This window comes from Tachypleus tridentatus, chromosome 10, assembly GCF_004210375.1.
Source record: "Tachypleus tridentatus isolate NWPU-2018 chromosome 10, ASM421037v1, whole genome shotgun sequence".
Classification (NCBI taxonomy): Eukaryota; Metazoa; Arthropoda; class Merostomata; order Xiphosura; family Limulidae; genus Tachypleus; species Tachypleus tridentatus.
The window spans coordinates 102,478,990-102,493,619 of record NC_134834.1 but is presented as its reverse complement, the minus strand read 5'-3'; the positions used below and the strand labels follow the sequence as shown (position 1 = coordinate 102,493,619).

General features: G+C 35.7%; 1 protein-coding gene across 1 annotated transcript in view; it reads left to right on the top strand.

Moving 5' to 3' along the window:
* Window positions 1-376: 376 nt before the first annotated feature.
* LOC143229990 (tumor protein p63-regulated gene 1-like protein) overlaps window positions 377-14,630 on the top strand; it is a 65,066-nt gene continuing 50,812 nt past the window's right edge. Inside the window, exon 1 of the mRNA XM_076462928.1 lies at window positions 377-485. Coding sequence (XP_076319043.1) covers window positions 392-485 — 94 coding nt within the window. The 5' untranslated portion in view covers window positions 377-391. The remainder of the gene's footprint in view (window positions 486-14,630) is intronic.

The window sequence follows — 14,630 nt, the reverse complement described above, 5'->3', positions numbered from 1 at the left end:
TCTATTAATTGTTCAAAAGGATGAGCATGTTTGGTGCGATGTGGATTCGAACCCGTGAACCTCGGATGACGAATGTTGTACATTACACACCTGGCCATGCCGGGTCATGAAGGTTGGTATAATGGTGAAGTACAAGATGTCATACCTTAAAATACAGAGTAATCGATCTTGGGACTTGAATTGCTTTTGTAAAAACTAAAATGCACGATCGTGAGTTTTTCACTCGTACGTAAATAATGTTTCTAAGTAAATAAGTTGTGAGAATGTGATAGGTTCCTGAATGTTTAAAGATATGAGTGAAATACACCTACGTTCTCTTAAGACACGCGTTAAAAAATGCATGCTATCTGATCCGTTACGTGCGTTTACATAAAGATTCACGTGGTGTACTATGAGTGAGCTGGCACTGCTTTACATGAAAAGGAACAACGTTACAGACAGAGAACGGTTGAAAGTGGGTTACATTTACAAGAACTGCGAGCAAGGTCAGTATTCCTTAAATCAATAATTATTACAAACAGAATAAGTATGTCAGTACGTTACAGGGGACGAAACTTTTTATACAATAACAACTCACGTGCGAAGAAAGTGTTTCGTGTATCAACAGCTTTGAAACGAAGAAGGTGTTCTATATGTCAGTTAATGGTATTTGACGAGAATTGTTCATAATTCAATAAGTTACAAGCGTCGAAAGTGTTTGTTATGTCAATATGTTAACAGCAAAAGAGCATTTTTTTCGCATAACTTTGTTGAGACAGAGATAGTTTCAACCAATAGTTATTCGCTCAGTCTTCGATTATCATAATTAATGCAAGGTATTATTATTCAGTTTTGTGATGTTCAACATCGGTCTCGATAATATACATTAAAATGTTTCTTTTTTATAAAATTCAGTTTCTTGAACTTCACGTGATAAGAACTCGAAACTGAAACCTATCGTGTGTATGTAGTAATACATAAAACATTTAGAAGGTTTAGGTGCCTGATCACAGATACTAAAGAACCTCAATGGTATATTATTGTGGCTGAAAGGCAGGTAAAATAAACATTATTAGGGAATTAAAGAACTAGAGTTTCGATAATGGAGGCCCGGCATGGCCAGATTGTTAAGACACTCGACTCATAATCCGAGGATCTCGTGTTCGAATCCCAGTCGCACCAAACATGCTCGCCCTTTAAGCCGTGGAGGTGTTACAGCGTGACGGTCAACCCCACTATTCGTTGTTAAAAGAGTAACCTAAGATTTGGCGGTGGGTGGTGATGACTAGCTGCCTTCCCTCTAAATTAGGGACGGCTAGCGCAGATAGCCCTCGGGTAGCTTTGCGCGAAATTTTAAAACAAACAATCAATCAGAAGGGTGAATAGAAATTATATAATTAAATGTTCTGCTATTGCTTAAAATAAACAGATATACGAAATAAAAAAGTTAAAACAGAAAATATGTTTCACTAATATAAAGGTTTGTTTGTTTTTAACTAAGCAGAAAACTGCACAATGGAATAGCTGTGTTCTGGTCAACATAAGTACCGAGATTCCACTTCTAGCGCTGTTTTTTCGTACATACATTGATGTGCTAGTAGGAGGAATGAACAATATAGATTTATGTGTGATGTCACTGTTCATTATCAAAGTATACTGATGTGAAAATTTAATCATATCAATGGTGATGGTCTTGTCCTCTATAGCTGATACATAGTTGAGGATCAAATAAATATATAAGAGTGTGTTCTTAACTAACATACATTTGGATTACTCTGTGTGTTCTTAACTAACATACATTTAGATTACTCTGTGTGTTCTTAACTAACATACATTTAGATTACTCTATGTGTTCTTAACTAACATACATTTGGATTACTCTATGTGTTCTTAACTAACATATATTTAGATTACTCTGTGAATTCGTACGAATGTTGAGCAGAAAATTACAAGATTTATTTGAATTAGAACAAACCTTTAATATCAATTTTAAAAATAATATAATACTTTAAACATGAATAGATAAAATAAGGACCCAAGAAATAACCCATTTGTTACTTGCACACGAGTTTTGGTCAATGGTAGCAGGAACAGCCATCATTCCCCTCACATAAAGCACTAGAGAATTTTGTTCTGGATAAATACGGTAAACAAATAGATTACTCATATTTTCAGTTGCCCAGATGGTTGTAGATGACCTGGTAAGTGCAAAAGGTTAAAGCAGCTCCACGACAACTATCCTTGTAATATCAAGAAGAGGCACAGTGGTGCCTGGGCTGTTGGTGTAACAGAAATTCTCACCGACCTGTTTACAATTTTTCAATAAAATATTAAGTTGTCACATGTATTTAAGAGGAAGTTTCTGTCTTCAATGGTTCTTACCGTAATGAAGCGATGGCACGGTGGCTATCTACCTATCCATCTATGTGATTAAATACTAAATATAATGGCCTGGCATGGCCTAGCGCGTTAAGGCGTGCGCTTCGTAATCTGAGGGTCGCGAGTTCGCGCCCGAGTCGCGCCAAAACATGCTCGCCCTTCCAGCCGTGGGGGCGTTATAATGTAACGGTCAATCCCACTATTCGTTGGTAAAAGAATAGCTCAAGAGTTGGCGGTGGGTGGTGATGACTAGCTGCCTTCCTTCTAGTCTTACACTACTAAATTAGGGACGGCTAGCACAGATAGCCCTCGAGTTGCTTTGAGCGAAATTCCAAAAAACAACAACAACAAACAACTAAATATAATAGTGCCATCTATTGTGCAACCACAAGATATGTAAGAGGCTATGAAATGTTGCGCCATCTATTAAGTTACATCACAAACAAACACCTTTTAAAAATTCACACTGAGTATTCAAGATTCAACAATTAGGAACATAACTAGGAACATGTAACATATAAATATATATATAATAACAATTTCTTTACAAGAGAATATATTTTTCAATATAATTACTGTCTTTACAACTTTAAATAGAAGTGCGCATGATGGGTCATTATATTTTTGTACTAAAAACTGGAGATCTTACAAAAATATTTCTTTAATAAACTGTATCAATTTTAATATATAAAAATAATGGATTTTATATTAGCTGTTTGTTTTTGAATTTTGCGTAAAGCTTCACAAGGGCTATCTGCGCTAGCCGTCCCTAATTTATCAGTGTAAGACTAGAAGGAAGGCAGCTAGTCATCACCATCCACCGCCAACTCTTGGGCTACTCTTTTAACAACGAATAGTGGGATTGACCGTCACATTATAACGCTCCCACGCCCACTCAGATTACGAGTCAAACGCCTTAACCCTCCTGGCCATATCGGGCCTCTTTATATTAGCAAAAGTTATGAAAAGTTTGAACTCTGTATAATGAATCATTTTGAGTAAAGAGTGCAATCCGAACATTTTTCCCGCGCAGTACCTACCAGAAAAAATAATTATTCTTGAGAAGTATTGGTAATTTATTTACAACATTTTTATAACTAGGTATGAATACTACGAATACTAATTACCGGCAAAAACAATTGCCCATTGGGCGCGTTTCTGCTAGGTTTCTACATAACGTGCACGAACGTTATTGGTTACAATATATTAAACAATAAACCATCATATTGAATTCCTAAATAAAAAAGGCAACAATTCAAAATATTGGTTACGATACATTAAACAATAAATCACCATCTTGAATTCCTAAGTAAAAAAGCGACAATTCAGAATATTGGTTACGATATATTAAACAATAAACCACCATCTTGAATTCCTAAGTAAAAAAGCGACAATTCAAAATATTGGTTACGATACATTAAACAATAAACCACCATCTTGAATTCCTAAGTAAAAAAGCAACAATTCAGAATATTGGTTACGATATATTAAACAATAAACCACCATCTTGAATTCCTAAGTAAAAAAGCAACAATTCAGGATATTGATTACGATATATTAAACAATAAACCACCATCTTGAATTCCTAAGTATAAAAAGCGACAATTCAGAATATTGGTTACGATATATTAAACAATAAACTACCATTTTAAATTCCTAAGTAAAAAAAGCGACAATTCAGAATATTGTTTACGATATATTAAACAATAAACCACCATCTTGAATTCCTAAGTAAAAGAAGCGACAATTCAGAATATTGGTTACGATATATTATGCGCATATATACTAATAATATGCCCAAAAATGTTGTTATCACTTTCAGTATAACATTTCAAAACCTCTAAAAGAGCAACTGTTTCGTCTGTTACCAACCTTGCCGCGTCAGCGGGGATAACACCTAGAGGGCTTGGACTATTATTACAAGATTTCTCCATCTTATTTGATTTGTCTTGGCGTATCCACTTTCGATATTCCAATTAATATATACAGATTTGTTATAAATGATGAACATGTCATACACGAACTTAAATATTTTTAAATCCAGTTCAACCCAATACTGACAGCAGTACATGTGAATGGATAGACGCGTGATAGTTTCTGAAGGTAAAGTACAAACTTTATAGAGATATAAAATAAAAAAGTAAACAAAAAAGAGTATTAACTAATTATTAAATGTAAAAGAAAATGGAGATTCTGCTACAAGAAATAATTAAACAAGAATTAAAACCACAATCACACATTTATGACATTCAATCTCTACTTTGGCTGTCTTATACTCTTGTCTGTAGGCCAAAGTAAGGATTACATTTTTTAAATGTGTGGCTGTAGCTTTATTTCTGGCCTGGCATGGTCTAGCGCGTAAAGCGTGCGACTCGTAATCCGAGGGTCGCGGGTTCGCGCCCGCAGCGCGCCAAACTATTTCTCAGCCATTACGAAATTGGTTTGAAGTTCTTTTGTCTGAGCACCTTTCAGTGTTACACCACACTAGTTATTCACCATCATTTGTATATGCCATATCTAGGCTTATACTCTGGTGTACTTTAGGTTAATAGTCTTTACTATCTTATACCTTTTTATTTTCACAGTGTTTGCATTCTTCAACAATACATGGACTTCAAGATAATATATTTCTATGGTACCATCTAGAGTGATGCACAATATTAAAGTTATACTTGAGGAGTTTTTGGAACGATCCTGTTCTCTGGCCTTCTGCGATGTGAAACTTCACCAACAACTCTTGTACTGCATAATATGTCTGTAGTTTAAACATTTGTCTGTAAAGATAATGAAGAAAATGACTTAAGGCTTAAATAACATAGGGTGGCTTTTAGCAGCATTTATTTATCTTGCTACGGTGGGCAATCACGTGATATTTTCGTGTTGCACTTGCAATAAAGCTGCTGCATAATCACTGACATCTGTATTAAAAATTAATGGATCTTCCAGTGTTGGTTATGCAGTATTACGAGGTCTGTTCAAAAAATACGCGGACTGTTTGAATTGCGCGGCTCCAGTTGGTTCCAGGGGAATCCGCTTGGTGTCGCTAGGTTCGCACAGATCAGCTGATTACGACGCCATTTCCCGATTGCAAATATCTTAAATTGTGTAATAGCTACGCGGTTTTAAGTGAAGTGCAATTTTTTCGTTTAGCGGATTTCAGAATGAATGACCTGAAGGAGCAACGACTTGCTGTAAAATTTTGTGTTAAACTTGGGAAATCTGCGACTGAAACTTTTGCTATGCTTAACACGGCTTATGGTGATGTTGCTATGAATCGTACGGCATGTTTCAAGTGGCATGAACGTTTTAAAGATGGTCGACAGTCCATTGAAGATGATGAGCGTCCTGGACGTCCTTCCACATCAACTGACGACCCACACGTAGACAAAATCAACACCCAGGTGCGGGCAACTCGACGTCTGACTGTCAGGGAGCTTGCTGAAAAGTGTGGGATATCAGTTGGATCTTGTTACGAGATTTTGACAGAAAAATTGAAGATGCACCGCGTTGCTGCGAAATTTGTGCCTCAGAACTCGTGAGTTTTTGGCCAAACACTCGATCACTGTTCTTCCCCACCCCCCTACTCACCTGACCTTGCTCCTTGCGATTTGTTCTTGTTTCCCAAACTCAAAAGACCCTTGAAAGGAAGAAGATTTGAGACGATTCCCGATATTAAGGCAAATGCGACGAAGGAGCTGGAGGACATTACAAAAGAAGCGTACCAGGACTGTTTCAACAAGTGGAAACACCGTTGGGATAAGTGTGTGCGTTGGGGAGGAGAGTACTTTGAAGGGGTCCCAGACCTGTAACTTTTAAATAAAGTACATTTTGTTTTATGACGTCAGTCCGCGTATTTTTTGAACAGCCCTGGTATTGGTCAATTCCTTTAGTTTCTTAAATGCTCGATTACAGTAAGAAATCCAAGAAACCTTACCTGATTTTTCAAATAATTTATGTTGAGAAATATTTTACAAAATAAGGGTGGTGAGAGCACAGTCCAAGAAGTCCTGTACTTTACGTAGGTTCTCTGATATTGGTTAATTTTGGTCACAGTCAATATTCTATTGATCTCTGGACACTTACTCACTGCTGACTATTTTGTCCCAAGAAACTCATCATGGAAAGAATAATTCACACTTTTCGGGATTCAGTCTAAAGTTTTCTTCATTCAAACAGTTTAGAACATGCTTTAGCAAATACGAGCATTACAAAAGGCTTCCAATATATACATATATCACCCAAGTAGGTGAGTACAATGTTCCAGGATAGTTCAAAAAGTACGCTCCGTTACTCATTGAAATGTAGCAGACGAACTATATAATCCATGGTCAGGTGGTTACGACACTCGACTCGTAATCTGAGGGTCGCGGGTACGTATCTCTGTCACACCAAACATGTTCGCCTTTCAGTTTTGGGGCGTTATAATGTGACGGTCAATCCCACTATTCGTTGGTAAAAGAGTAGCCCAAGAGTTGACGGTGGGTAATGATGACTAGCTGCTTTCCCTCTAGTCTTACACTGCTAAATTAGGGACTGCTAGCGTAGATAGCCCTCGTTTAGCTTTGCGCGAAATTTAAAACAAACGAAACTATAATCCATATAATCACATAACAGTTTGTTATAATCTGTTTCATACAGTAAAGGCTGTCTTCTCTTTATTTGCTTTGTTGACTTCTACTTGCCAATATCCACTCTTAAAATCAAGTGTTGAAAACCATTTTGGGCATCTAAGATTGAGTAAATCCTTAGCAGTGAATAGGTATCCTTGTTTGTGATTTCATTTACTTAACAGAAGTTCACGCAGATCCCTGTGGATCCATCCTGTGGAAATATTTTATTTGTTTCATATAAGACATGAAATCCATTGGAGAAAACGTCTTGAAATATCATAAGAAAGTAATGTAATCTCTGGCATTATCTACCTCCACAGCTCCATCCAAAGAGGTCTTATGAATTGTAAGTGTCCTTACATAAGAACTTGACATTCGAATGTGACTACTTCTTATATTCTTTGATGTTGAAGTGCCACCACCTGCACAGTGTTGTATCTTATAATTTACAATCAGATTTGACTTCAATTTTATTGGTTGTTGTCTTCATGGCGCTAATTATGATATTTTTATTATTCAAATTCACAAGAACTCTACCAATCATTAATCTACCAGAACATGCTGGAGTGTTTGGTTCTATTATGACCAACCACAACATGTAAATCTATTTTTAACAAGGCCTGGTACATGTATTTAACTTCCTGATGGCACAGTTTTCGCTCTCCTTGTTGTCATGCAGTGCTCAGTGATTTCCAAATCATGGACTGTGAAGCATTGGCGAAACAGTTTCAACCTAAAAACCATCTACTAACGAAATATCCAACACACAAGGGTATTCTGTCTATATAGCTATTACCGCAAAAGGTTTTATTGGTTGTACAAAGTAAAACGTTTGTGTATTTTATTGACAATGTTTTACCATGTTTACCTCCCATCGTCAGGTATGATACAAGGACTGAAGCTAACAGAATCTAATTGAAAAAAAAAAGAGAATCACGTGAATTTCTATCACAACACTAATCTACAAAACTTGAAATTTTAATAAAGAATTTTAGTGATGTACTATCAAGTATATAACTATAGAAAACTTATATTAAACTTGTTCAATACATAAGAAAGAAGGAAGTGATTAAAATAAATAAAAATGAACACATATTTATTTGATAAGAACAGTGGTTTTTATTAACAGGACTTATTTTATTTTACATCTGTTAATGGTATCTTCTCCGCTGAGAATTTTTACTTTAGAAGAATCAAAAGAATACTTCATCCTAAGCAGGCACTCAGAAACACGAGGTGGAGGTTTTAAATTAATTTAAATATTTATTAATTTGAAAATTCAATGACAAAATATTTTATTAAGTACTTTTATTCTTAATTTAAAACTGCTGAAGCATTATTACAGATACTCGTGTGACTCTCCTATTTAAGCCTCCAAGTGACAGTCATTTTTAACACTTATAAGGTTGAAAATAGGGTTTCAATATTCATAATGAGCATAATACAGAGAGACCATTGTACGGCTTCGTATTTAACAACAAAAACTCTTAAATTATATTCTGTTAGTCTCAGTTCCTGTTTCTCACCTAACGATGATAGGCGTACCTGTTGGAGCATTGTAAAAAAAAAAAAAATCTGCACATTTGGTTTGTTTGGATTTAAGCACAAAGCTACACAGTAAGCTATCTGTGCGCTACCAACCACAGGTATCTAACGCTGGTTTTTAGTAATGTGAGCCAACGGACATTCACATCAGTGTGCCACTGATAGGAGCTTTATTTTACACATTCCATAAAACCTTTTGTGACAAAAATTATGTTTGTTAGTTAGTTAAATTCTTTAAATATTGGTCAATCGAGAAATCATCTGACTATGAGTGGAATTAGGTTAAACTCAAAACCATTTACAGAGTCAATGGATGTAATAGAGAATAACACAATTAGCATCTTGATGTGAATTTTAAAGGACTATGACTTAAAAACAAGTGCAGTAACAACAACCAAACATTATTAACTGCCTTATCCAACAGTTTCATAATGACATGTCAGAAGGAAGTATCCAGAGAAAAATTGTCAAAGAGGGTATAGAAGAAAGAAAAGACTTGATCTAAAGATTTAGAAGATTTACAAAGACTTGTACAATTGCCTTACCCAAATGTTTCTCGCAGAATGATGAATTTGTTTGCACATGACCAATCTATACATGCCACAACAGACGAGGATATGAGAATTTGGTTAGAGCAATCTTTAACGAAAGCATTCCAGTTGGTGATGAATCTTAAATCTATCTATGGTTTCAGATAAATGTTAAAGTCTCCATTTAGAAGTTGTGGGATTATCAGATCCTGTAATATTGAAACATCAGTGACTCCTAACAAAAATCTTAAATAAAGAATTAATCAAGCAACTAATTGCACATAATGGAGAAAGCATCTTAAAAGACACGCTCTGAAAAACTATAGATTATAACCTGTATGAAATAAGAATTTATTTCAGAGCTTACTAGAAAAATAAGAGGAATATTATAGCAGTCATTACGGTGTAGGCTGTAAATAACCAACAACTGTTATCAAGACAAGAAGACCATATCTTGAGGATGTGCCTTTGAGCTCACCTAGATCGAAGGAAAAAGCATGAGTTAACCACACATCAAACAGACAGGATTGAGGTGGATTTATGGTACAAAATTAAATTGGGAACTACATCAAATCAGAAAATAAGTTCATCATTTGAGGAAAGTCGTCCATTGGCCGATTGATAGAAAACATTGCTGTATGTTGAGTGATTCAAACACCTTAACTGCTCTAATTAATTTGTTGACGAAAAGTTGGAAGTCACCCCTAGAGATGGAGAGAGAGGAGAGGAGATCAGCAGGTTAATATAAAATTCTAGCAAAATGGAAGTTATCAGAACTGTAGGAAACTTCTTTATGTCTAATGATTTGTAGATAATTGGCACCAAGGAAGAGTAAATACTGAAAACTGATTTCATGCAGAGACAAGGACCCAAAGTTAATTTAGTTTCAAACTCAGTCTATGACCAGGACTCACTATGTATGCTCTGCAGATTGTCAGAGTGTGTCTAAATGTGCATCTTTTGTTGAGTTTCAGAAAGTTAATTCTTGTATTGGTTTTGCTAATAATATTATTAAAAAGTTTCTTCCATGACAGATTCGGCATAAAATTAACAAATTAATGGTTTTTGTAAGATGTTTGTGTTACTTAATGTTTGTGTTACTTAAATTTATGTTACTTAATGTTTGTGTTACTTAACTTTGTGTTACTTAATGTTTGTGTCACTTAACTTTGTGTTACTTAATGCTTGTGTTACTTAATGTTTGTGTTACGTAACTTTGTGTTACTTAATGTTTGTGTTACGTAACTTTGTGTTACTTAATGCTTGTGTTACTTAACTTTGTGTTACTTAATGCTTGTGTTACTTAAATTTGTGTTACTTAATGTTTGTGTTACTTAACTTTGTGTTACTTAATGTTTGTGTTACTTAATGTTTGTGTTATTTAATGTTTGTGTTACTTAACTTTGTGTTACTTAATGTTTGTGTTACTTAATGTTTGTTTTACTTAATGTTTGTGTTACTTAATGTTTGTGTTACTTAATGTTTGTGTTACTTAACTTTGTGTTACATAATGCTTGTGTTACTTAACTTTGTGTTACTTAACTCTGTGTTACTTAATGTTTGTGTTACTTAACATTGTGTTACTTAATGCTTATGTTACTTAACTTTGTGTTACTTAATGTTTGTGTTACTTAACTTTGTGTTACTTAATGCTTGTGTTACTTAAATTTGTGTTACTTAATGTTTGTGTTACTTAACTTTGTGTTACTTAATGTTTGTGTTACTTAACTTTGTGTTACTTTGTGTTAATAACTTTGTGTTACTTAATGTTTGTGTTACTTAATGTTTGTGTTACTTAACTTTGTGTTACTTAATATTTGTGTTACTTAATGTTTGTGTTACTTAACTTTATGTTACTTAATGCTTGTGTTACTTAACTCTGTGTTACTTAATGCTTATGTTACTTAACTTTGTGTTACTTAATGTTTGTGTTCCTTAACTCTGTGTTACTTAATGTTTGTGTTACTTAACTTTGTGTTACTTAATGCTTGTGTTACTTAAGTTTGTGTTACTTAAGTTTGTGTTACTTATCTTTGTGTTACTTAATGCTTGTGTTACTTAACTTTGTGTTACTTAATGTTTGTGTTACATAACTTTGTGTTAATGTGTGTGTGACTTAACTTTGTGTTACTTAACTTTGTGTTTTTTAATGTTTGTGTTACTTAACTTTAGTTTCAGGTTATTGAGATTTTTCCTGATTTTTAAAACATTTTTTTATGGAATGCACTCAGGTATGTTTTAATACGTTGAGGGCAACGTTCCATTTGTTGTACCGCAGTGATACAATGTAAAGTATTGGTTGGACTCTAGAGATAGCGGAATTTGGGTTGCTTTAAGCACCACGTGTATTTCTGTCGTCGGCATATTTGAATGCTAGAGCTAATAAGGTTTGTTTTCTTTTTTAATTTCGCGCAAAGTTACACGACGGCTATCTGCGCTAGCCGTCCCTAATTTAGCAGTGTAAGACTAGAGGGAAGGCAGCTAGTCATCACCCCCCACCGCCAACTCTTGGGCTACTCTTTTACCAACGAATAGTGGGATTGACCATCACATTATAACGCTCACACAGCTAAAATGGTGAGCATATTTGGTGTGTCGGAGATTCAAACTCTTGATCCTCGGATTAAGAGTCGAGTACCTTCACCACTTGGCCGTGCCGGCCCTCGATCTAATAAGGTTAAGGGGTTAGAAACTGCTTCCTGAATTTTAATCTTAGTTGTACGGTTGGTGATAAAACGGGATATCCAGCAAACCTAATGAATCGGTAGATAAATAGTGTGTGTTTTAAACGTAAGGCCGTCGTGCCATACTGAATCAAATATGTTTTTGTACATCAAGAAAAGCAGCAATGGTGGATTGCTTACGATTGAAGCCTCGGTATTCGGATACAATAAGCTTCACTAGGTGATCTGTTGTTTGCCTGTTTGTCAGGCCTGCATTTTTGTTGTTGTTCAAAATTCTATTAGTTTTAAAGTTAATCCTATTGGTTATCACTTTTTCTATTAGTTACTTAAGGAGTTAAATATACCAACAGGTTTATAGTTACCAGGGTTACCACTGTCATTATATTTCTTAGCTTTCGCTTTGACAAGAGCTAGTTTCCATATTTTAGGGTAATATCCTAATAAAAACGACAGATTGGATATTGTGACTACGTGGCTTAGATTTGAGTTGGTATTTTAAAACTATGTTACTGATATCGTCTTTACCTGGTGCTTTCCATTTTTAAATTGATTTTAATTTCTCTCAGTGATATTAAGCGTGTGTATAGCTAAGAAGGTTGGTTGGTTTGATTGATTTTCATTGGAAACCTTAATATAAAGACATCAAGGTTGCTAATTACATAGTGGTTGACGTAGTGAAAGTGAACTGAGTCGAATGATGTGAGATTCCGTGTTACATACGTGTTTTCAAAGTATTCAGCAAATACTTCAACCTATTCGTAATGGCTGTGGTATCTTGTATTTGATTGGTGGTATGCTACTACTGGATGAGCATTAGTGAGGGATTTGACCTTGTGCCAGAATGAGGTAGAGTCAGGGTGAAAATTATCGATATATTTGTATCGATTGTTCCAGTTTTATCCTGTGGTAGTTTAATGAGTTTTTGATGTGGTTACTGGTGCTATGAATTACAGTTTTAGTGGCAGGGTCGCATGCGCAAATGAATTCTAGTCTAAGATGCTTCCTATTGATAGTTAGTCGGCGGATTTCGGGATCGAGCCTCCGTGCATTGAGGTCGGGATTACATGTTTTACTAGGTATGGTATCTTTAAATGCCTAAGCCACAGCGTTGGTGATTTCGTTGGTGTAATTATCTATGTCGCTTTTGCGAGCAGCTCTAGGTCTAATTGAGGATAAGCGTTTAGAAATGGTTTCGTTGAGAAGTAACTGGCTGGTGTGAAAATATTCGCATATTAGTGATTTGTGCTGTGTTATGTTTCTGTGATCAGGACAAATGGACAAGGATATGAGATAGTGAGTCCTATCGATATTGTCGTGGACTTTGAAATTACTAGTATGTCTGACTAGAGAGATGGAAGCTATTGCAACATCCACGATGACTTCAGTGGCATTATGGTGCGCATATGTCATGTTGTTGATGCTTAGTGTTACGAGGTTGTTGTCCTCTAAAATATATTGCAGTAATGGTTGAATTCATAAGACGGCTGTAATGATTGTGTATACCTTTGGAATATGTTAATTTTGGGTTTGTTATTCGGTGAAAACATATTTATTGGCAATTGTTAGAGATGGCGCTTTGATGGGGTGAATTTGACAAATTATTATTTCGTTATTATTGAGTAATGACAACTGGAGAATGTAAGGTTTTTACAACATCGCGATACTTCGTCGTCCATGTATACAAGGTTTATGAACCATTTTAAAATTACCCTGTTCCTTAAGTGAAGTTTCATTACAGTAATGATATCAGCGCTAGCAGAATGGAATTACGTATCTCAAGGTACTCGAAGTAATATGAATCAGCAGCACAGACTTCAGTTGCTAAGTAATCCTTAGTGAGTTGGTTTCCACAAAGGATCATAAGGACGTTGGTGATAAAAGCTGTTATTCTGGTATAGAAGACTTCAAGTTCAAATGGAGGGTTGGCAGTCCTTGGTGTAGATTTAACAGCATCGACATACGTCATTGGGTTCTGATCTAGAGATTTCCTGCTTTTGATGCGAATAGTAGATGGGCTGCTAAGTTATGGAGGTGCAGGGTCCTGGAACTGTTTCTTTAGATTGATGGTTGTGGCTTGGATAGGTTGAGTTCAGATTAGAGACTTGAACTCATACATCCACGATATGAAGTGGCATGAGAACTATTGCAGTTTGACACATCTTGTTTGCTCCCGAGGGTATTTACACTTGCTGACTGGGCGTGACTCACCACACCTGACACATCGAATCATAGTGGTACAAGTTATTGCATTGTATTATTCGTGGTCCGTGAAGTTTGGCTGCTTCTATTTGATGGTGTTTGAAGAAAAACGAAATACCAGAGAGAGAATTTTGTTGGCTTTCTTCATGTTGGTGACTGTGAATTTGACAAGTGTTGTGGGAAAGTCAGTAAGAAAAGACTTGATCTGGTCTAGCTTGATTGCATTGATTCTTTGGTACTCTGTGAATTATGAGGTCTTTACCTGGTAATCAGTTTCCAGCTACATGAATGGTTAGCTTGGCTCCAATGAAGGCTGAGCTAGGCCACAGCTTACAGACTCAACCCTTGGGGATGTTGACCTTTAACGGCCATTCCTCCTCTTGGTAGATAGTGTAAATGGGTGAATATCGTTGCAGGGAAGAGACGGCAAAGTTTATTGGCTATCTATGGGTATCTTACTGTGCTTGGAATGCCTTCAACAAAAATTAGACTAGAGATATTTTTAGAGTGGTGGTGTCAGAGTTCTGGCAAGGATCATTGTTCAAATGGTCACCAACTGGGAATATAGTTTTGGTAGTGGTCTGATCCTGGGTAGACACTGGATTTATGGTTTTTATAGATTTAGTTGGCTTGTAATATTCTTATCTTCGTCACTGGAGGAAGCGGAGAGTTTCACCAGTTCTTGTTTGATAAGTGACCAGCAT